Raw genomic sequence first — 25,086 nt, forward strand, 5'->3', positions numbered from 1 at the left:
GAACCCTGAGACATTCGGTGGAAATCCTGTAAAACCCTCCAGAGAGTTATGGCTGTTAATGGATGTGAACTCAATGTGTATAACCAATTAGTTAGATTGTTGATCTTACTGGTGAATTCAATAATTTCATATTAATAACATGTAATATGTTTAAATGATGGCCCATTTTAAAACATCTTTGCTGAAGTTTTTCCTCTATTTGGATGGTTTCTGTTCATAATCGAGAGATCTTGTTTAGTAGCTCAGCTTCATGATGACTGAAGAAAACTAGGGAAATTTTTCAGTTTTAAGCCTGTTGGCTCAGGAATTAAACAGAGGTAGAAAGCTCCTTCACTTACATCAGTGGTTTAAAAAGTGATATTCTTGGTTGTATGCATGAGATGAGAACACCTTTGCAAATTCAATCTGGTTGCTAAAAATCAGCTGGGGAGCTTTCATAAATGTGTCCATTCCTCATCTCCACTGATAAAATCAGATTTTCTGAAGGAGTTATTGTTTCAGTTCCCCAAGTGCTCTGTGTATGGTGAAAATTTAGGTCTGTTCATGGAATCAAAATTGGCACATCACTGTGGAAGTGTGGCCCTGGTTGCTACTGTCCAAGCATAGCAGCCCCCTACTCCTGAGAAGTACCCATGTTTGAGAAGCTTGACATCTCATTTGTTTTTGAGCTCATTCATTTGGATATTTTGTCTTCATATCCATCATTGCCTCTCTTGGTGTATCAAATCTGTTTGGGAAAAACAAGTTTAAAAAGCTCACTCATTATTATCATTCTTTTAAGGTTGTGTGGAGGAAACTTGGAGATGCTGCAGGCTCCTGTCCTGGAATTAGGCAACATTTATCAGGAAACCAGTATAAAGGACCAATGTGAAAAGCACTCTTTCAAACACGACATCACTGCCAGACAGCAAAGAAAAGAAGAAAAAGCCAAGAATGGGTTCCAGCAAGCCTGGACTCATAGGATAACGTGGAGTGTTTGTACATTGCACGTATTTCTCCTATTATCATATTTAATATAACTTCTCTCTAACAGCTCATGTTCTATGTATTTCATTTCAGTGTCCACAAGAGTCAATCTCCAGCAAGGTATCTTTGAAAATTTACCATTTTGGTACCATTGTGTTCAATAGATCTAAGGCATTTCTAACTCCCCAGGATTCAGAGAATAAGGCAACATGCATGGTAGAAGAGTCTTGATAGAACCTTAGTGGTCTCAATAGAGTTGGCTTATTGCGTACACTTAGGGAATTTTCTCCCATGTTTGTTGAAGACATGAAGAGGTATTTTTCAACTTCCCAAGTTTGAGAGTTGGGCAACTACCTCTGTAATTCAGTCAGAGTGTCCGTTTATAATCCATAATTCATTTAGATGGTTTCTGGGGTTTAATTTTTTTTTGAGGTGCTAAAAATGGTACATATACTTTCTTACCAGCTAGATTACCAAGAGTTTGTAAAGTGCTTATCAGAGTACCGTTTCAAATGAGTGATTTTTTAAAACTGCTCAAAAATACATATCATGGGGGAAATTCTGAACATATATATTCACTAAGTATATCCATTGATGTGAATGTTAACAATTTCAACTAAAAACAAAACATAGCTTTTCTGAGTGTTTTGAGCTGTGAGGTGTCCATTTCTATATTTAGTTTCTAGACAGCTATATTTAAACTTTATGTGAACTTTAAAATATTGCACTGCATTTATTGAACAGCTTTCATTGCCTACTACAGCTAACATTTTATGAAATCTCCGCATGTTTTTCATAATTGAAACTAAAAGCTCTTGTTCAGGTTGCTTGAGGTTTCAAAAAGAGGTGTGCTAGCTTTGTTTTTAGTTTTTGGTATATATACATATAATATTAGGATGTGTGTATTGGAAACGCTATGGAATTTGTGTTTATCTAAATGCAATGATAGTTTCTTGTATGAATGTGCAAGAGGCCTGTGACAGAATGCTACATTTTTTTACTGTAGTTTAAGATTATAAAAGTAGGAATGCAACAGTTCCCAGTTTTTATTATATACCGAGTTACTGAAATTTTATTCATAATAGATGTTATGTGCTTTTTAAATGGGTTCATTATGCAGTGTATTAATTGTCCTTGCTGGGGGAATGTAAAGACATTTTGTAATACTTTAAAAACAGGTTATAACCCACGTCTTTATTTTCAGAAACTATTTATGCATTAATTTACTATAGAATTATTTCTATAATTATAATTGGGTTACAATTCAAGCCAGTCATTCTTTAAAATATTATATTTTAAAGTATTACTCTGAAAGGGGAAATTGCTTACTATATTTACACCTTCTTATAAAAGAGCTTTTGTCCTTAAATTGTTGCATTCCTACATGCTGAAGAATTTAAAACAAGTTGTTATGCCTGCAGCAGAGCCTGTAGAATCTAACACGAGACACTGGTCTTTTGACAATATACATGTGTAAATTTTGATACTGTATTAAAACTATTTTTTTAAAGTTCTACATAAAATTGAGTATCAAGTATATGTGTTCATCATAGCAATGGTAATAAATTATTTAATCACACTATCTTTGTCATTTTAAGTGTTTTTCTAAGTTGAGTGGATTTCTTAGTAATATAGATGCTTTAATCTTAAATATAGAGCAAAGATAAGTTTTAAAATACACCTATGAGAGATTTAATAGCCAATCTTTGAATTTGCACATATTCTGTAATAGTAACAATTTATCTGGTGGTGTTTAACAATATTTTCAACTTGGCTATGAAGTCATTTTTTGATTTATACATAGTAAATTTAAGCAGTATTAATGATTTCACTATTAAAGCACTAAAGAGATTTACTGGAAAAGAAATACTAAAAGAAATGGCAACCAAAATGTGAAACTATTTGAAAAGGGTATGCATTACTAGGGAAAGATATAACATATTTACTCTCAAGACACGATTGGGAAAACATACATCCTCAGAGAAGGTAATTTTTAAATTCACTAGTAATATCGTGGAATCAGCTTTCCTACCTTTAGCATTAGCCCCTACTTACAGAATGCATCAATCAAAATGAGTGGCACCATTCTTACAGGTGACCACATTTAGATTATGGTCATTTCTTTCCTAAGACAAATACTGTTTTACCTATGTTGGTAGAGCTTCAAAGACACAATGCTGATAGGTCTTCCATTTCTACAACTTTCAATAAACTATTGGTAGCCTAACTGGCATGACTGTTCCTTCATTCAATCAACAGATGATGAATACCTACTGCTGCCAAATGAACACTGTGTGGGTTTCTGAGCCAAGACATTAAGTACTTCTAGGAGATATATTAGTCAAGAGGGTTAACAGGATGGTGACTGCGATATTCTGCTGATCATCTTCCCCACAGAGGCACTGGTTGAACATATATTAACAAACTATCTTTACAAGTGCTAAGGAAAGCAAAAAATAATGCCTCACTAGTAAGATCAACACTTCACTGACAAAGGAAGGAATGACTTCAGTCAATCCCTAGCCCCAACTCTTGGCATCCAGTAGTGCTGTGTAGTGGGAGAAACCTTTATTCCCTGTTGCAATTAGGTCCAGGCCTTAAACCCAATGTTAGACAAAGCGCATGGTTGCAGCTGTCAGATCGGTACCTTCAGACAGAGCCTTTGCAGCTTTTTGACCAGATAACCAAGGGACTGTCCCTACCTTTGGCAAGATGGCTTTGTTTTGGGCTTTCTTCTATCAGCCTCTCATGCATCGAATGCTAAGAGCATTGTGCATGTGAGATGTAAGGAACTCTCTTCCAGCCCTCTTCCAACATTAGGCAGACAGCCTGGAGTAAGATTTCAGCCACAGGGAATAGGGTGGGAAAATAAGTACAGGACTGCCTCTGGCCTTGGTACCCAGCTGATGAAATAATCCAGCAGTAGCAAACTTTACCTGTGTTTTTTTGTGGTCCTATCCCTCTGCTGTTGTCATCTTGATGAGTTGCAGGCCCCAGTGAGATCATGCATTGAAGCATTGGTGGCTATGGGACTAGATGTCTAGGTCTACTTCAGTGCCAGGAAGAAACTAGAAGGGATGGAATACTCACTTCAGAGCATTTTATCAGTTCATTTTTAAGCTATATACCAACTGCAGATTTATGGAGAACTGGGAGAGCCCACAGAGGACTCATGGAAATGCACACGTTTCCATCTAGCACTATGATAGGTTCATGGACTCAGCAAACATTCAGAGTGCTTAGATTTTCGGTAGGGGGGCCTGCACAACCAGATGACAGAGACTGCAAACACTTTACTGTGTGGATGGCTTCACAGGCCAACAGCCTTCAGGACTTCGAGGGAACCATGACCCCACCAAAGGGAAGCAATGAATTCAAAATAATTATTCCAAATAATAATTCAAAATTCAGTGAACCTTCAACAAAGAGAAATGACTTAACATTGTAACAGACTCATGGAATGATGGAAATAATTGTAAAAATGTCAAACAGTTATCATTGAGGTAAAAACGACACTAAGAAAAATTAACAGTGTGGTGCAAGGCAACAATACTAAAGTATCTCAACACAGATGCAGTTGTGACCTCAGAATTGGCTATTTGAAAGGGAAATCAGAAAAAAAGGAATTAAAGGAATTTTGTGACATCATAAAACAAACAAGCATTTAAACTGCTTGAATCAAAGGAGACTAGAGAAAGCTAGAGGTATAAATCATAGTCAGAAAGGTATGAACAGAAAATATTCCAAACCAAGATAAATATACAATGATCAAGATATAGCAAAGTAGAATACCACCATTCAGATTCAACTCAACCCAATCTACCCCCAAATCATACTATATTCAAGCTATCTAAGGTTAGAGGTCTCTCAAAGCTGAGAAAACATAGACAATGCTGTAATTTGCCTGACAGCTGACTTATCAGTAGAAAATTCATAGGCCAGGAAGCAATAGGATTAGACTCCAATAGAGTTAAAGGAAAAAAGCAAAACAAAAAGACACTATATCCAATCAAGATACTATACCTAGGAAAGGTATCTCCTGGATATGAAAGATAAAAACACTCCTAGGGAAACAAGAGTCAGAAGTGTTATCATCAAACCTGTCTTAAGGTAAATGTAAGAATATTTTCACAGAGATTCCACCAAATAAGAAATTATCAGAAAGCAGAAAGCTCACAGTTAAGAAAACTACAGAAAATATTGAAGACATAGTATATAGACCATATTTTTAGTATTAAGATGAAAAACAAGATGAAATTAATATATGAAGAGACAAGCAACACAGATATTAAAGGAGCATCAACAATTCTTAAATGTGGGGGATGGTGGTATGGAACAGCACATTAAGCCAGCACCAGCAGTGACATAATTCCACTGCACACAGCTAGTTCAAGTCTTAGCTGCTCTATTTTCAGTAACACTCTGTGCATGTCCCTAGAAATATGTTAGTAAAAGCCTAAATATGTGGGTCCTTGCCATCCATGTAGAAACCCACTTGGAGTCCCGTGCTCCAGGAGTTGACCTGGCCCAGCTTGAATATTGTGGCCATCTGGAAAGCAAGTTATTGGATGAAAGACCTCTAGCTCGTATACTCTCAAACTATGCCTACATCTCCTTCATTTCTATCTCTGCCTCTATCTCATACAGCCTTTCATAAACCCACACTGGAATTCAGACATAAGGAATTATGTACTACAGATCTACAGTTTTTTATTGCTATCTTGAGTATCCCTTTATGATCAACATTAAGAAGTTTTATTGCAAAATAACTACTTATAATGAAAAGATGATCTATCTTCATTATTTGTGTAAACCTTATGATTAACTACAATCGGAATCATGACAGACTTATAAAAAATAGTAAAATTCAAGACACACAAGAAGAAATCACCTACTGCAAAGGAAAATTGAAAGGGTGAAAAAAGGAACCAACACTAAAACTGGAAAGCAAGTATCAAGATGGCAGTAGGAAGACTACACTTATCAATCACTGCATGAAATACAAACGGATATAATCTATTAAACAACAAAGAGTGGATAGACTTAAAGTCACCCATATGATGCTTACAAGAGACTCATCTGCTCTCTAAGCATAAGCAAACACAGTAAAGGAATGGATTAAGATGTTCTGTACTTTAAACAAATCCCCCTCCTGATTTTGGGGACGTTCCATTTGTGTAATTAGATTAATTTTTAAATGAAAATCAGTAAAAAGAGACAAGTAAACAGCATATTGATAGTTAATATTAAGCAAGAGAAAGCAACACAAATAAAAAGATAGCCATAAAGCAAACATTACACTCTACATACAATAGTAGAGGACTTTCCCATATCAACAATGGACAGATCAACTGGACAGATAATCAGCAAAGAAAAAAAAGAGTTAAGATGCATCCTAAGCAAATTAAACCTAACTGATATTTTCAAGAACACCACAGTCAGCGGCTAGAACATTTATCCTCACAATCTGTGGCATGTTCTCCAGAAAAATTATGATAGATCACAAAACAAATATATCTTTGAACTGCATGCAGATTAAGTATCTTATGACTACAATGCAAATAACTAGAAATTGATAAAGAAGCCTATCGAAGCTATACAAATAGGAAATTAAAGTACTTATTCCTGAACCATTACTGTATCAAGGAATACATTAGGCAAAATATATCTTGGAGCACATGAAAATGATTTAGGGAAAGCAGTGCTCACAGGGAAGCTGATGGTAATCGATGCCCCATCAGAAAAAAATCAACTACAAAATCCATTACTTTGTCTGAAATTTTAGTGTAAGTGCACCAAAGAAAGATTTTTGATGGCATGAGATTTTAAGATTATAAAAGAAACAATGAAAGACTTGGTTCTTTAAAAACACAAAACTGATACCCTTACCTAAACTAAGATGAAGACTATGCAGCTACGGGAGAGGTGGCATGATAGCTAACACCACAAACTTACAGAGGATTGTTGCAAATCAACACTATTTTTTCCATTTCATTTGAAAACCAAGGAAGCAAGAGTTGGAGAGAGGGACAATCTCTCTGCTTCCACTCGCTAAACACCTCAAAGGCTTAGAGGAGCTACAGCCAGAGTTGGAAGCCAGAAACTCCCTCCGAGCATCCTACATGACTGCCAGGGAGCCAAGTACTTATCCGAACTATCATCTGCTGCTGCCTGGATGAACATTAAAACAGCAAGTTGGATCCCAAGTGAAGCAGCCAGGACTTGAACCTGGAACTGATATGGGATGTGGATGGTCAAAGAGGCAACATCACGGCTGTGCCAAATGCTTACTTTCACATCAGCAATACTAAAAGTCTCAAGGAAGTGGACAGATTCCTGGGGAATAATGAATTGATGAAAAAAAAAAAAACACCTTACCACTCTTGAATCATCAAGAAATAGAATATCTAAACACATCAAGAGTAGCACGATTCAATCTGTAGTGAGGATCTTTCATCAAGGAAAATACCAGCATGAGATGGTTTCACTGATGATGTTTTCTAAACATTTAAAGGAGAACTAGTACTGATGTTTTATTATATTTTTTAAAAACAATGCTGTTCGCTCATCTTATGAGACTATTATTAACAAAACTATACAGTAACACCACAAGAAGACAGCTACTGCTCAATATCTGTCATACACATATAAACCACGGAACCTAATACACTGTTATCAACAGAACAAAGTATAAAACCATAAGGTCATCATATTCTTTCTGGACTATTTGAAACCACTCATTTACAAGCCAGTGACTAACATCATAGTACATGGGGAAAGCTCAAGCCCTTTCCCATAAGATCGGGCACAAAACAGGATGCCTGCTTTAAAAAAAAATTATTTTTATTGGAAAGTCAGATGTACAGAGAGAAGGAAAGAAAAAGATTTTCTATCCACTGGTTTACTTCCCAAGTGGAAGCAACGACCAGAACTGAGCTAGTCCAAAAGCAGGAACTTCTCCCAGGTCTCCGACATGAATTCAGGGTCCCAAGGGTTTGTTCCAGTCCCAGCTGAGTTCCAGGCTCAGGGCTTCAGCCTGACCACCCCTGCCAATGTGGCCTTTTTGGCAGAGAAGAAAGGATGGAAGATATCTCTCAATTTCACCTTAAATAAATCTTATTTAAAAATCAGGCTTACACTAATTATAATATACCTAGGAATAACAAATTCAAGAAGAGATATTCATGCAATGAAAATTATAAATCAATTCTAAAGAATAGGCATTTAGCCTAGAGGTGAGGAGACCTATATTCTGTACTGAGCTGCCTCAGTTCAATTTTTAGCTCACATTTCAACTTGCTACCAAAGCACACTCCAGGAGACAGCACACAACTATTTTAATAACTGGATCCCTGCCTCCCATGTGGAAGATGCAGATTGAGTCAACAGCTTCCAGATTCATCCTGGCCCAGTCCTGTCTATTGTGGACATGTGGGGTGTTAATCAGGAAATAGTAGCTCGCTCTCAAAACAAAGATAAATCTAACACATTTACGAAAGAAGTTGAAGAGGACACACAGAGTATGTTCCACTTTCATTTTATCTTATTATTTTATGACAGAGTTCTATAGGCTCTGGGATTTTTCTTCTCTAGTCTCCAAACCCCATCCTTCCTCCACACTAATTTCTCCCATATTATTACAGTAGTTTAGTGTACTTCTTCACAAATAATCCAAAGTCCATCATTCTACTATTTAAGTATATCCTCACATTGTAGGTATGAACAATGGCAGAGAGTCCAACATCCTATTGTCAAAATATGTTTACCGGTTGCATTGGGAACTATTTTGGAAGTAGTTGCATCTGGATATAATAGTCTATTTTTATGGATTGGAAAGAGCAAATACTGTTAAAACCTTCCTACTTCTCATTCAATCTCTCATATGTGGAATATGTAGGGAATAGGGAATACATAGGGAACATAGTGCATGTTACATGCTAGTACATTTTTTAAATGATAGGAGACTTTAAAGAAAATATGTTGGTGAGGAAATGAAATAATGCATGCATGCTATTGTCAGGAGTGTAAATTATTGCAACCATTGTGGAAAACAATATGGAGGTTACTCAAAAGTGTAAAAATAGTACTATGCCATGATATAGCAATCCCTCTACCGGGTATACTGCCAAAAGAAATGAAAGCTCTGTGTGAAAGGGACATTTGTACTCCTGTGTACTGCAGCTCTTTTCATAGTAGCCAACAGACAGACACTGTTAATGCTCATTAACTGGTTAGTGGATAGAGAAGAGTGATATATACACACAATAGAATATCCATTGGCTATGAGGAAGATGGAATCTTCTGTGAAACAGTATGGATAGAATTGGAGGTCATTATGTTAAGTGAAATAAGCCATGCCCAGAAAGACAAGTTACACATTGTAGCCTCATATGTGAAATCTAAACAAAAATTGACCTCATTTACACTGAGTGCATAGTGGTGGTACCAGAGACAAGGATGTGAGTGGGGAGGGTAGCTCAAGAAAAAATAGATTGATACTATGACTGGAGAATAAAATTATAGCATGTTCTGGTGACCCACTACATAGTAAGGCGACTGTAAGTAATGACTATTTTAGAACAAACAAGCTGGAAGGAAAGGATTCTCAAGGTTTTTCAGTGAAAACAAAATTGAAAACCTGAATAGAGATGTATTTACTCTGTTTAAACATGGAGCAGTGTGTATATGTACTGGGCTGTCACATGATATTCCCCTAATACATGTGATTTCTGCATCAGTTCATTTTTCTTAAGTCTTAAAAAAGGAAGTTCTAGCTAAGGCCTTGTCCAGCCCTGGATGCTGCAGCCTTTTCGGGAGTAGCAGAAAAATGAAGATCTTTCTTTCTAGCTCATACTCCCAACCATCTTGGTAACACTAATAAACTGAATCTTACAAAAATATATTAAATATATCCTTATCCTGAATAGAATGACTACCATGCAGGAGTAAAAAAAAAACAACCATTTTATAAAAATAATACACAAATGTGTGTGTGGTGTGTGATGAAATATTTAACTGTAAAAAGGCATGAAATCCTGAAAGTAAATGGAGGTAACTGGGGAACATTATGCTGAGCGAAAAAGCCAGTTCCCAGACAACAATTTTATGTTTTCCTTTATTTATGGCAAATAACTTAGAATATCAAAAAATAAAATGTATATTGGTGGAATTGACATTGAGGTATGATTACTACTTGCTAAACTGTGTATTTAGTGGAGGGTTAAGCTTTTGTTTATAAAGTACATTGATAGTAAGCCCTTGCAAAAATTAAAAGAAAAATTAGAGCTCAAACAGGAGGGAGAGGGGGAAGATAGGTAGACTGGGAATTATTATGTACCTAAAATTGCATATACTACATATATTCTCATAGACAAACTGTATAATAGAGACTAGCATACTGGGAAGTGAAGACACACTGACGTAGGCACTGTGTCCCCGAAGAAATGAAGAGCTCCCAATGAAACTGTCAAATACGCTTTGACAATGGGATACTGGACTTTCTGCTATTGTCTACCTACGTTGCCATGATAGACTTAAATAGCAGAATGTTGGGCTTGTGACTGTTATTGAAGGACTATATGATCATAAAGATATGGTAACAGACAGTGTAGGGGAGGGAATGGAGAGGTGGAGGGAAGAATCCCTATGCTTATGGAACCATATATGCAAAATATCAAAAAAATGTAATGCTGGCTGGGCATGGATGACTAGTAGATGCCATATCAGTGCTGGTACATACCCTTGCTACTCCATTTTCCAACCAGCTCCCTGCTTATGGCCTGGGAAAGCAGAGCATGGCCCAAAGCCTTGGGACTCCGCACCCACATGGGAAACCCAGAAGAAACTCCTGTCTTCTGATCAGCTTAGCTCTGGCCGTTGCGGCCACTTGGTAAGTGAACCAGACAATGGAAGATCTTCCTCTCTGTCTCTCCTCTCTGTACATCTGATTTTCCAATAAAACAGATAAATGACACATTAAAAACCAGTTAATTCTATTCTTTGTTGCAGATGGCTCTTCCTTGCCCCTTGAAATCAGGGTGAGATTTCCTCAAACATTTATTTTCTTGGCATTAGGTAGTAGTAAGTAGAATTTTTACTTTATAACGAGCTTCGCGTTTCCTCATTCCCTCTTTCACCTTAAGGGCACATTGATTTTTCTGTGAGCAATCTTGGCATTGATTCCTGGACAGGATCTGCCTACTTCAACTTGCCTTATCAAGCTCTATTCCTAACAGGGTCAAATATCTTTGAAGAATTCCCATACTGGCTACTAAAGAACAAACCTGCCTCTGCCTTGTGATACAATTAAAGACAATGTCACCTTCCAATATTTGGCAATGCTTGAAGTTTGAAACTAGCAATTTTATCTGGGTGAGTCTCACAATGCAGAAGTTTTTTGGAAAATAAGAAAAATGCAGAAATTAGAGAAGTAAGTCATTGCCTTAGGCTTAGGGTATCTGTAAGAAATGATGTTTGGGCCTGGCGGCGTGGCCTAGCAGCTAAAGTCCTCGCCTTGAACGCCCCGGGATCCCATATGTGCGCCGGTTCTAATCCCGGCAGCTCCACTTCCCATCCAGCTCCCTGCTTGTAGCCTGGGAAAGCAGTGGAGGACGGCCCAAACTTTTGGGTTCCTGCACCCGCGTGGGAGGCCTGGAAGAGGTTCCAGGTTCCCAGCTTCAGATCGGTGCAGCACCGGCCGTTGCAGCTCACTTGGGGAGTGAATCATCGGACGGAAGATCTTCCTCTCTGTCTCTCCTCCTCTCTGTATATCTGACTTTCCAATAAAAATAAATAAATCTTTTTTTAAAAAAAGAAATCATGATGTTCATAAAAAGTTAAACTTTAGGGAAGCAAACTCTGAGCCACCAAATCAGCATTAACCCCTGAAGTTAGCTCAGTGAGTTAAAACAGCTCATTGATAATACCACACCACAGTTTTATCACACACTGAATGGGTATAACATCTGTATTTCTGAGTTAATATGCAGTTCTTAGCAGCCTGTTTAATGTAAAAATCCAATCATCTTCACAGTGCATAAGACATAATAGACAATCTTTCAAGGTATTCAAACTTGGCAGGAACTTTGGCAATTTATATTATCAGGCTGGGAGAAAGAACCCATGTTATCACTGAAGGGTCAATTTGCCATCATACAAAGAATCTGCACCTGTGCAATTACAGTCATGGGCATGTCGGTATGTACAAGAAAGAATTTAGATAAATTTAGTAAAAAAGATAGCTTTGAAATCCTTCATAGCTCTCATTTCATACATTTTCCATTTACCTTAAGTCCCTTGTATGCTTGATTTTCAAACTTTTTTTCTGAACCAAAAATATCTTTTAATTTTATTTTGCTATGACCTAAAAAAATAAAACATTTGAAACAGAAAAAAAGAGACAGGGGTAGAGAGTTGCCATCTGCTACTTCACTCCCCACTCCTCATGAACTTTCGTCCAGGCAGGGCCAAACTAAATTGCAAAGGCTGAGAACTCAGTCCTGGCCTATGACATAGGTGACATGATCCATTGCTCCCTTGACTCTGCGTTATCAGGAAGCTAGAGTCAGGAAGCAGAACTAGGTATCAAACCCAATGGCTCCGATGTGGGAGGTAAGGCTCAATTATTGTCTATCCCATAGATGCACACTGCCTTAAACTTTTGGAAATGCTTTCATAGTATCAGCATTTATGCTTTACATGTCATTCAAACTACCCCACCCTTGTCATGGCCAATCACAGATGGTAAGTGTGTAACTGGAAATAAAACTATGTTAGTCTGATCACCTTATATGAACAGTGTGTGTTAAAGCGAATTTTCTACAAATATTTAATTCTGTATTTTTATGGCACTAAGAAACATGACCAACAACAATAAAAAGACTTCCATTTCAATGTTGCTTCAACTTTTTTTTTCTTGTCTGAAAGCTTAGAAATTACTTAAATTTTATAAGTAATTCCACAATCCCAATAGACCATATAGGCTCATATGGCTCTGAAGGCCAGCAAATATAATGAATTCTTTAAAGGAATATGAGAGATATGTGATGAAGAAAAAGTAATCTGAGCCAGAAGAAACTTGATACATGAATTATATGGGATCATGAGTGTTTTGATCCTTATGTATAACTATTCCTGCTGCAGGTCATGTGGATAAGAGGCCCTCTCAGACCATAGCAGTAAGAATACCTGATATGGGATAAAGTGGAAACATTCTCAAAGTTGGCAGCACCTAGACAGGAAAAATGTTCTCTGTGCTGACATCATTAGCTAGTGGCTCAATACGCCTATAATCTGATCCACTATCCTTACACTTTAGAGAGGTTTAAGCATCTACTGAGCCAACATCATGCCCTGCCTCTATTACCAGCAGGCTGTACAATAAACACAACAGGCTAACATAGGCTAAGATAAGCACACAACATTGAGGGAGGCCATGGCCATAACTCCAAAGCACACATCTAAAAAAAATACATTAATAAATGAAAAATAAAAAGAGAATATATAAAGAAGGGTATGAATTTAAATTGGGAAGATTTCAGAGGTACAACAAAGGTTCTTAGAAGGATCATAATAATTATTTTAATTAAAAAGAATTTTGCATCTTGGAAGTAAAATGTCAGTGTAAAAAAAGCATCATGTACTGACCACGTGATAGAAAGGACACTGCTGCAGAGAAAGTGAGCTTGAGGCCAAGAAATATTGCCGGAGTTCCAGATTCTGTCCATTCTGAAAATGAGAGAAACGAGGTCTCCACTCCAAAGTTCCCACTGAGCTTTCTCTCTCCAATTCCCTCATGCGTTGGGCTGTTTTTTGATCAGTCCTATTTTATATGACTGTTAACAGTGAAAGCTACTTCAGAATCATTTAGAAGGAGCAATCATGAGTGAAATACAGTCTCATTTCCGTAAGATTCACAAATGTCCCTTAACACTTCGAACCTGTCTTGTGATGCATAATGGCTGTCATTGCTCTGATGTTCAACTTAAAATCCCATTTGGTTTTAGCACTAGGAGCCATTTGCATTTCACTCCATGGCTCTCCATTGTCTAGAACCTATTCTATAATGATAGTACACGTAGCAATTGATACACGTGCTAGTGTGGAATGCAGTTTTATACTAGGACTAAGCACTTGAGTTTCTTTGATCTTTGATATGGGATGTGGCTGGGCAAGGGCGAGTCACATGAGAATGATACAACATTTCAGGAAGACCCCATGCAAATCTATTTTCCTTCTGGAAAAAACATGAGATATAGGGACCGGTATCATGTCATAGTTAGCTAATCCTCTGCCTGAAGAAGCAACATCCCTTATGGCCACCAATTTGTGTCCCTGCTGCTCCACTTCTAACCCAGCTCTCTGCTATGGACTAGGAAAGCAGCAGAGGATGGTTCAAGTCCTTGAGTCCCTGCACTCATACTGGAGACCTGGAGGAAGCTCCCGGCTTCCGCCTTTGAATGGGCTCATCTCTGGTCATTGAGGCTATTTTGGGGAGAGAACCAGTAAATGGAAACTCTCTCTCTACTTCTCTGTAAATCAGCCTTCCAAACAAAAATAAATTTTAAGAACATATATGGATAAGGAAAAATAAACTCTCAGACCAGGTAATAGTTTCTGATGGCTTTATCACATTATGAAGAATATAGACTGTATTTATTTGTTAATCAGACATGCCGCTATTGAAAATATTTCGGGCTAGTGTTATGGCATTGTAGGCTAAGCCTCTGCCTGCAGCACCAATATCCCATATGGGTGTCAGTTCATGTCCCGGATGCTCCACTTCTGTTCCAGCTCCCTGCTCATGCCCTATGAAAGCAGTCAACAATGGCCCAAATGCTTGGACCCCTGAACCCATAGAAGACCCAGAAGAAGTACCAGCCCTGGTTTCTGATCAGTCCAGCTCCACCTGTTGTGGACATTTGGGGAATAAATCAGCAGATGGAAGATCTCCCCCTCTGCTTTTCCTCTGTGTAATTCTGCCTTCCAAATTAAAAAAAAAATGTTTTTTTTTAAAAAAATAAGAACAGAAAGCTTATTTATTCCAAAAGGCACAGTGACAGTAAGAGCAGGAGAGAATAAAAGGGAGAGAGGGGGCAAAGAGATGAAGGCATGTGAGAAAAGGAGGGAGGGGAAGAAAAGGGATAATGGGAGTGAGGGAAGAGGGGCAAGCGGAGTCTTCTATCCACTGGTTCACTTCCCCAAATAGCTGACGTTACTGTATTGTTGCAGACCAAATCCAGCAGCCTACAACTGTACTCTGGCTGCCAACATGGTGGCAAGGACCCGAGTACATGGTCCATCTTCTGCTGCTTTTGTTAAGAGAGAGCTGGATCAGAAATGGAATAGCTGGGACTCGAACCAGTGCTTAGATAAGTAATGCCAGAGTTTTGAGTGTCAACAAGCTCTGCCACAATCCCAGTTACCAAGAAATCTACTGAAGCAACTCACTCCCTGAAGCAGCATCAGAAACCCCATTGTGCTATTTTATGTAACAGAATATGAACAAAGTGGAAAGTAGGGTTGCATAGCTCTCCTTATTCTTTTCACTTCATTTCCCTTTTATTTACTGCCACTTTGTGGTCTCCTCTATCCTCTAATCCATCTGTGGAAAAGGCAAGAAACACAGCTGAGACCGATTCAGTAGTGCACACTGCTTTCTGAAGTTTTTGCCAAGGAAAAATATCTCCGAGTTAGGCATGCTGATTGCTGAGGAAAGAGAAGGTGGAAATAGAAGAGCCGGAATCGTGAGTCTAGGCTGATATGGAGGTGAGTGCCACTAGCAGAGGAAATCAAAGAATCCTAGCAGTAATTGTATTTCAAAAAAATGGACCTGGGCATTAGTAAGATAGCAAATCTATGTCTTCTGAAATGTTTCCAGTAATAAGGCAAAAAGAATAACAAATGTTGATATTACTCAAATCTGCAGACTCCAACAAACTAGGAATATATATTTTACATATAATTTGTAAGAAATACCCTAAAATTAAGGCAAACATTAACTTTTAACATGTTGGTTACTCATTACTATGTCAATAAATTCCATAGTGATGTAAATTTTTGCTGATGGTATGTTGGAGCTTTCAATTGACTGGGATGATACTCTGCTAGCTCTGTCTTCAGACCAGAGAGGGTATACCTAAGAAGCCGCTGAACTTGACTGGACAATAAGATGCTGGACTCTATGTTTGGTATACGCTTGCAATGGGGGAATCTCAACTGAACTTGAGCTGTGTTCATGCAACAAGGTGGAGGAATCCACCATGGTGGGAGGGTTTGGGGAGGGGTGGGGAGAACCCAAGTACCTATGTAACTGTGTCACATAATACAATGTAATTAATGAAGAAAAAAATAAAACACACAAATCAGAAAAAAAAAAGAAATACCCTAAAATTTCTATGAAGTCACTGAAGAACATCAAGGACCAAAGCCAAGAGAAAAAAGGAAAAGCATTACATTACCTGACCTCAAGACATACTAGAAAGCTATGGCAATTAAAACATCATGGCGTTAAGATTAAAGATTAAGATGATACTCTGCTGGCTCTGTCTTCAGACCAGAGAGGGTATACCTAAGAAGCCGTTGAACTTGAGTGGACAATAAGATGCTGGACTCTATGTTTGGTATACGCTTGCAATGGGGGAATCTCAACTGAACTTGAGCTGTGGTTATGCAACAAGGTGGAGGAATCCACCATGGTGGGAGGGTTTGGGGAGGGGTGGGGAGAACCCAAGTACCTATGTAACTGTGTCACATAATACAATGTAATTAATACATTACAAATAATAAAAAAATATTTCAAACTAAAAAAAAAGATTCTTTCTTCACGATTATAAAATGGATTCTATTTAAAAAAAAAAAGATTAAAGATAGAGAAATGAGTAGAACAGAACAGAGAGCCCAGAAATAAGTCCACACATCTTTAAGTAGCAATCTCAATAAAAGTGCTAAGAACACATGTTGGGAGGGGGGGGGAGATGCAGTAGTCTAGTGGCTAAAGTCCTCCCCCTGCATGCTCCAGGGTCCCATATGGGTGCCAGTTCATGTCCCAGCTGCTCCCCTTCCCATCCAGCTCCCTGCTCGTGGCCTGGGAACGCAGTCAAAGATGGCCCAAAGCCTTGGGACCCTGCACCCGCGTGGGAGACACAGAGGAAGCTCTTGGCTCCTGGCTTCAGATCAGCTCAGCTCTGACAGTTGAGGCCACTTGGGGAGTGAACCAGTGGATGGAAGATCTTTGTCTTTCCTCTTTATAAATCTGCTTTTCCAATACAATGAATAAATATAAAAATCTTTGACAGAAAAAGCACATATTGGGAAAGGACAAACTTTCAATACATGTTGCTGGGAAAATGGCCACTCACATATAGAAAGATGGAATTTAACCATTTCTTTTTTTTTAATTATATATAAAAATCAACTCAATGTATTAACCACTAAATACTTTTACTCAATAGTAAAAGAAGAAATTATAAAAACCATAGAAAGAAACATAGGTAAGAAGCTTCAGACGTGAATGTGGACCAGCAGTTTATGGATGGTATTCCTGAACTCAGGAAACAAAAGCAAAAATTGATTAAATATCATCCAACCAAAAATGTTCTGTTCATCCAATGAAACAGTCAAGATACAACCTACAGAATTAGGTAAAATACTCTCAGGCTACGCCTTTGACAAGGGGTTACTATAAAGACATAAGGAACTAAAAAGCCTACTGACCCAAAATAAACTTATTAAAACTAGGTGCTATAACTCAGTAAATATAAAAATGTTTTCAGTGTCACTAATCATTGGGAAATGCAAACCATAACTACAGTGAGGTAGTGTATCAGTTGATTTAGAATGGTATTAATTAAAAAATAACAAGAACCAGCAATGATGTGAAGAAAAGGAAACACACAAAACTGGATGGCATATAAATTAACTTGGCCATTATGGAAAACATGATGTAGTTAATTCCACCCGCACCTCCACAGTGTTAAAACAGAACCACCCCACTATGTATGTCTTAAAAGGAAATGAGATAATACGTCAATGAGGCTCCCGTAATACTATCTATTGCAGCACTATGTGTTTCTGTCATCATTAAGATTTATGGATCTACAGCCTTTGTTCTTGATATTTACACCCTCTCTCCATTTCTCTACTAGCGTGTACCTCTCAGGGTTTGATACACTCAGTTAGCTATGTCTTTATGGGCTAAATGTATTATAAGTATCTTCAATTTTTTATGACGTTATAACATAGGAGCTATAGCTGTCTGTAGTAAAGCATTCTGATTTTTACATGACATGAATTGTAAGTCTTTGAATACTAAAGTTAAAAATATAATCCTGTATTCTAAAAGTTTAAGTTTTGCTCTTCCCATGCATGTTGCTAGCTATTATTGATTTTGTACAATTTTACTCTAATTTTATTGTTTTCATCTTATTAAAAAATACTATGCTGTTTAGTACATTTTCCGCCCTGATTTATAATTCTACCGCTGTAGCTTCCACAGAAAGAGAATAAATGAATGAATGTGAAGGATTCCAGACAATAAGTTTCCTTCCTTGTTCTTCGCTTTCTCTGTTTGTGACAACATATCGATGTTTTAATTATTTATTTATCTTCTTTCTGTATATGTATCTTGTTTTCTCTCAATAGTGATTCTCTCCTATATAAATTTCAGAGATCATTTGTTAAAAAAAGGACTATCTGGGAATTGGCCTGAAATGGAATCGGATTGATCAATCTATCCATTTACCTATCTAGTTTTTTCACGTTATTAGTTCTCAGATTTATTAAGACAGCCAATATCCTTTAATATCTTTTACTCATGAAAGACATATCTTTAGAGATGCTCAATTATGATTTTATACACACATACAAGAACAAGTTGTTTTTATTACGTGCTTTGCTAATTGGTTACCACAGGTTGAAGAATCCTGTTAATATTCAATTGTTGATCTTTTATCAAGGAACACTGGACAACAGTGGATTTTTATGTTCTGTCGGCTCTCAAATCTAGACTATCATCATTATCTAGCCAATCGAAATTATCTAGCTACAATTTTGTTTCTTCTCTTTTATACCTGCCATATATTTGCATAGTAAAGTACAATCCTTGAAATTACATCGACTGGACTTCACAATTAAATACTGTGTAGCCTTGACCTTCATTCATTAGAATCATAATGTTGTTACCGCTTAGAAACATAAACTATTGTATTTTTACACAAGCATACACACACACGTGCACACACATACACAAATAATGTAAGCTGCCAAAAGTGCTGTATAGCATGTTTCAATAAATAATGCCATCATCATTACCGTTTTTATGACTTATTACACTTAAAACACATAACTTCATGTAGAACTGTAAGCTGTGAATAAATGCATCATAAGATTTTCTTTACTTAAAAAAATGCTAAGTCAAAACCACTGTGCATCATATGAAGTTCACACTTTTATGGGTTATTTAACCTTTGTTTCAGATCTAAAACATTTCCCAAAAACAAACCTTTGCTTTGCTAAATAAAGAAGTGTGCACCCATGTGCGTAGATTAGCTGTTAATCCAACCGATATATTTTGTTGACCAATTTTTAAGCAAAATCAGCTTATCTACCTGGTGTTTTAGTTTCTAAAACATTTGGATTTTGCATCAATACACATTAGTACAGAAATGTATGTCTCAATCTGGTCAGAGAATTTAATCTAATTTTCCTACCATGTACCTCTTAACCTGAGGAAAGAAATCAATTTGGAGAAAATAAAGTGCTCTCAAGTTTTAGTAATTTAAAACTGTCATTAAAACAAATTAGACTGCCATGTTCTCATTATAAGCTTGACTTATATAGAATCACTTGCACTCAATTGCACTAAATATTTAACCCAGTACAATGTTCGGAAGTGACTATATATTTGCTGTAAAAATTTTGCCAAGTGTAATCTTCATTGACAGAACACATCTCAAAACAATTCCCAAGTGAAAAATTCATTCCAGAGTGTTCACCTGGGAAATGTTTGTCTCATAATATAAGAAAGTATTTAGATTTTTGCTCTTCATGCATTTGGTATGCTAGCTTCATTACATAAATATGGTTGACCATTCTATTAAAATTTAGTTCATATTTTCCTTTTCTAAGTTTTTAATTCTGTTATCCATGCCCTCATATTCTTCTTGTAAGCTTAATATGTATTTGGAGAGATTCATGTTATGGACATATTCAGGACTTAAAAATGCCTACCAAGCTACAGGAACAACATTAAAGAAATACTTGATGCAATAAATATGACACTCTATGAAGTATGCTTTTTCTCATGATTTTAGCTAAACTGATATGAATAACCTTGCATGTTTTTAAATAAGAACACACATAGGATAACTGGCATTTGCCATTAAACAGATTTGATAATTGAGTTAATATACTTGAACTAGTACTGGACATAATGAACACTGTCTTTTCTCATGCTTTTCTCACATAGTGAAACTACTAAAACGCCACTCCAAGGCTTGTACAAAGACGGCATCTTTCAGGCGATGCACACTGACTTTTGGCCCCAGGACTTTAGTGAACTCACAGCAGGGAGCCTAATTTCTTTCATCTTGAGCAAAGCTGCCTCAGTTCCCAATGGGAAGATGGTACATGTTGAAAGCAAGTCTCATGATTAATAAACATATCTTTTTTCACATTACAACCTTAAATTGACATTTATATTGGATGAAGTGTATTCAGCTCACAGAAGAGACATTGCATAAATTTCAAAACCAGAGAAAAATTGGTTTAGTTTAGCAGATAAAATCCTAGGCAATCTAGCAAAGAGCACTGAAATTTTTTTTCCCCTTACCTGTCAAGAGTTCTACTTGTAGCAATTTGATGTCACTCAGCGACAGTACTTACAGTATATTCCTTCTCCAATGAAGAACTCCCAGTTTTTCTCTCCTGTGCTTAATACTCAATAATCTGAATTATTTGCTGAGGGTCCCACCCCCTTAGCAGAAGTGAACATCGACAAAGGTGATTTTGAGCTATTATCCTGCATTGTGCTTAAAAATAACACACTCCAAGCATCATTCATTATACTTTTAAGAATGAAACTTGGAAGACTGCCTGGGATAATTTTGGAATTTGGTAAAATCGGTACTTACTTTGCTGTTGTTTTGATTCTGTCTTCAAATAAAGTGATCAGCCTGGAAAATAAAAGAGCAGATGCTAATTAGAGAAAGAAATGCCTAAAAGTTGAAAAGTACATTCCTAAAGATTCCCATTTGTTGGTAATAGGGCTAACTTACCTATCCTATGGCAATTCATTATATCAATTTAAAATAATTGGTTCTATTTCCCAGAATTATAAACACATTACCAGATTGTTGATCATACTGAACCTGGTATGGCTTTCAACCATTCACGTATCATAAACTATGGTTTTCAACCTATATGTCAGACAAAGGTGAATGGCAAGGAACAATATAGTACAGTCCCTCCTCCTCCTGTGGAGTTTATTCATTAGCAAGAAAGATAGTCTTTGAACAAATAAACTGAATGACATGCACCAGAAATAAAAGATAATATGAGAGTTGAAAGAACGTTTTGGTTAGGCTTTTCAGAAGTAGGCTCTGAACCAAAGACACTTGTGTAAGAGAAGGAGGAATGGGCACAGGAAAGGGGGCGAATGCAAGCAAGGCCACAATTTCTGGAGGCCCACATCAGCCTCAGACAGCAAGCGACCATGGGATATCAACTGGACCTCCAAGTTTGACTTGAGCCAAGGCAAGTAAACCAGGCTTCATCTTGCCGTACTAGTCACTGCTTGAGAAAGACTGAAAGATCAGAAAAAGTGTGAGCATGGTGGTGTTAAGAATGGCGAGTCTAGGAGATGCTAAATGACCGATGAGAGGAGAGAGATGCTAACTCACACTGCTCAGGGATATGAAGACTGAAGGAAGAACTGAGTTTCTATGAGTGACAGAAATTTTCAGAAAAGAAAATAAAAGAGGGGAAGGGAGCGAAGCAGAAGGAAAGGTGGAAGCTCTGAGGTACAAGATGACCGAGATCAGAAATGGCATTTGCCGTCAGTCATATGGGGAAGGCAGGAGCCCACAGGGAGCTGCAGCTTACCACCCCCTCAAGTAAGAGACACTGTGCTGGTGGACTGGGTAACAGAGCACAACTGTGGAAGAGGTGGGAGCAGAACACAGGGCCAGAGTCACTGGCAGAATTGCCTGGCCTAGAATCTCCTGGACCAAACTGATCTGGGTACAGAGGGACTAGAGGAAGGGGAAGGGTTTCAACAGGTCAGCCCGGGGGAGGAGCACATGCCTTTCTCCCATTCTCCTACAAAGTGTCTGGATCAGTGGAAAGATGCCACCTTTTCAAACGCAGCTGGATATGCTGGGAATGATGGATAGCATAGGCAGAGGCTGCCTAGCTGCAGCAGCAGCTGTGCCTTGTGCCACACAGGTAAGCATACTCAAGTAGTTCTGCCAAAAGCAACCCATGTTCCCCATCAACTCTGACTTGATGGCCTGGCATGGGCAATGCACAGATATGGGGCTGTGAGGTACACACACACCTTTCTTCAAACTCAGTGGGAAGGTGTGACAGCAGAAGTTACTAAGGTGGATCATTCAGAGGTGCAGGGAAAAGCCCTGCTCTCCACAGTTAGGGCAGGCTCAAGGGGCAGAAGAAAGCTTCAATACCATGTGACTGTGGGAGTCTTGCACATGAAGATCGTGGAGATTCTGTGACAGTGTGATAGTGTGTGGTGTGTAGCTGGGTCTCTGGGTAGAGAACTGCACATATATTTCCTGTGGTTCAAGTGTTGCTATATGTGGGAGGTTGTAGCCACCATGTGTTAACCTCCAATGTTGATGACTTTGAAAGAGAGGGGGTAAGGCAGTAATTCCAAAAAGAGACATGATTGTTGCTTTCCATATGCTGGCAAAAACGACATGCACAGCTTGGATGTCACCCTGGGTATTTACCCCATACACAACCACAGACAAAAATACATAGTCCACACCTAGCACATAACTCTGGATAGCTAATGAAGCAGCTGTCACTCCATCGAGCCACAGAGGTACAGCTCAAGCATAAACACTACGTGAGGAGAAAAAAACCCACACGGTTCCAGAAATGCATAAAAATGGGGAATCACTAAGAGTGTGAGCTATCCTCTATGAAGAAAATTACAAAACAACTTAAAAAAGACACCAAATCAACAAGGAGATTTTTCATGTCCTTGGATTGGTAGAATTAGTATCATTAAAATGACTATACATCAGAAAGCAACTTGCAAGTTCAATGTGATCCCAAATACTTATGATATTCTTTGCAGATCTACATAAAATACTAAAAATTCATAGGAAAATACGAGACATTGAATAGTTACAGAAATTCTAAAGAATGAGAACAAAGCTGGAATTATCTCAATGACAGACTTCAAGATATACTATGGGGTGGTTGTAATCAAAGCATCCTTGTACTGCCACAAAAGCAAACATGAAGATCAAGGAAACAGAATAGGAATCCCATATATGAACCCAAACGCCTGCAGCCAGCTAAGTTTGGACAAGTGATCCAAAAATCAATCCAAAATCAATGATGCTGGAAAAATTGAATCTATGTGTGCATAAGTATGAATCAAGACTCCCCTCCTTAACACCTCATACAAAAAATCCACAGTAAATGGATAAAAAACCTAAATCTATGATCCGATAGCATCATATAAGTAGAGGAAAACATTGGGGGCACTTTGCAAGACACAAACAGAGGCAAAAGGCATCTTTGAAAAGACTCCAGAAGTACAGGCAATTGGAGTGAAAATAAACAGATGGGATTATGTCAAGCTAAGTGCTTCTGTAGTGCAAAGGGAACCATCAATAAAATGAAGAGACAGGCAACAGAATGGGAGGAAATTACCTACAAACTATACAACTGATAGGTGGGTTAGCATACAGCATCTATGAAGAGCTCAGTAAGCTCAATAGCAACAGAGCAAATAACCCAGGTCAGAAGTGGGCAAACACAGGAGGAGCTCATTTTCAAAGGATGAAATTCAAATTATCCAACAGACATGAAAAAATTTTTATGTGCACTGGCACCAAGGAAGTGCAAATAAAAATCATATTGAGGTTCCATGTCATCCTGGTTAGAATTTTTATCAAGCAGAAATCAGGTAACAATCAATGTCAGCGCAGCTTGAGAGGACAAAGTTCCCTAATCCACTGTTGGTGGAAATGTAAACTAGCATAATTATGAATGGAAGAGAGTATGGACATTCCTCATATATCTGAAAATTAATGTATCACATGAGCTAGCCACCCCAATACCGAGTTTATCCAAATGACCTGAAATTAGCATACAAAGTTACCTTTAACCATATTTGCTGTAGTGCCATTCACAATAGCTATGATATGAAATCAACTGAGATGTACATCAACTTAAGACTTGATTTTTAAAAAACACGGTCTTTATACACACTATGAAATAGAACTCAGCCGGGTCCAGCTCGATAGCATAGTGGTTAAACTCCTTGCCTTGCACGCACCAAGATCCCATATGGGCACCAGTTCGAATCCTGGCAGCCCTGCTTCCCATTCAGCTCCCTGCTTGTGGCCTGGGAAAGCAGTCAAGGATGGCCCAAAGCCTTGGGACCCTGCACCCGCATGGGAGACTTGGAAGAGCTCCTGGCTCCTGGCTTCGGATTGGCTCAGCTACAGCTGTTGCAGCCGCTTGGGGAGTGAATCATCGGACAGAAGCTCTTCTTCTCTGTCTCTCCTCCTCTCTGTATATCTGCCTTTCCAATAAAAATAAATAAATCTTAAAAAAAAAGATACGGCTCAGCTATAACAAATGAATTTTTATATTTCTCAACTAAACGGAGCCTATTAAAAACATTTTCTATTGCTTTCCTGTGCCAAAAAGACAAATAAGGTGTGTTTTCTGTTATGTTTTATAACTAATATACATGAAACAAAAAAACATAATCTGTTTAAATAAGATTGAGCCCGGGATTTGATTGGTTTTGCAACCACTGTGTATACATCTGAGGAAGAACACTTGCTACATGTTGATATTTTTACCCAATGGGGTGTTAAGCCTGGTGATTAAAAAGTGAAATGAAAACATGCCATTATA

At 37.9% G+C, this 25,086-nt stretch overlaps 1 protein-coding gene across 6 annotated transcripts in view; it reads left to right on the plus strand.

The window, feature by feature from the left end:
- CCDC85A (coiled-coil domain containing 85A) overlaps nt 1–2,548 on the plus strand; it is a 193,687-nt gene extending 191,139 nt beyond the window's left edge. For 3 of the 6 annotated variants that reach the window (XM_058667813.1, XM_058667815.1, XM_058667816.1), the window contains one exon: nt 782–1,037. In XM_058667813.1, coding sequence (XP_058523796.1) covers nt 782–871 — 90 coding nt within the window. In that variant the 3' untranslated portion in view covers nt 872–1,037. Of the gene's footprint in view, nt 1–781 lie in introns of all 6 variants that reach the window. The other 3 variants (XR_009245957.1, XM_058667814.1, XM_058667818.1) reach the window with 3 other exon arrangements.
- Nucleotides 2,549–25,086: the final 22,538 nt, after the last annotated feature.

The sequence above is a fragment of the Ochotona princeps genome, chromosome 8 (assembly GCF_030435755.1).
Source record: "Ochotona princeps isolate mOchPri1 chromosome 8, mOchPri1.hap1, whole genome shotgun sequence".
In the NCBI taxonomy this organism is placed as follows: Eukaryota; Metazoa; Chordata; class Mammalia; order Lagomorpha; family Ochotonidae; genus Ochotona; species Ochotona princeps.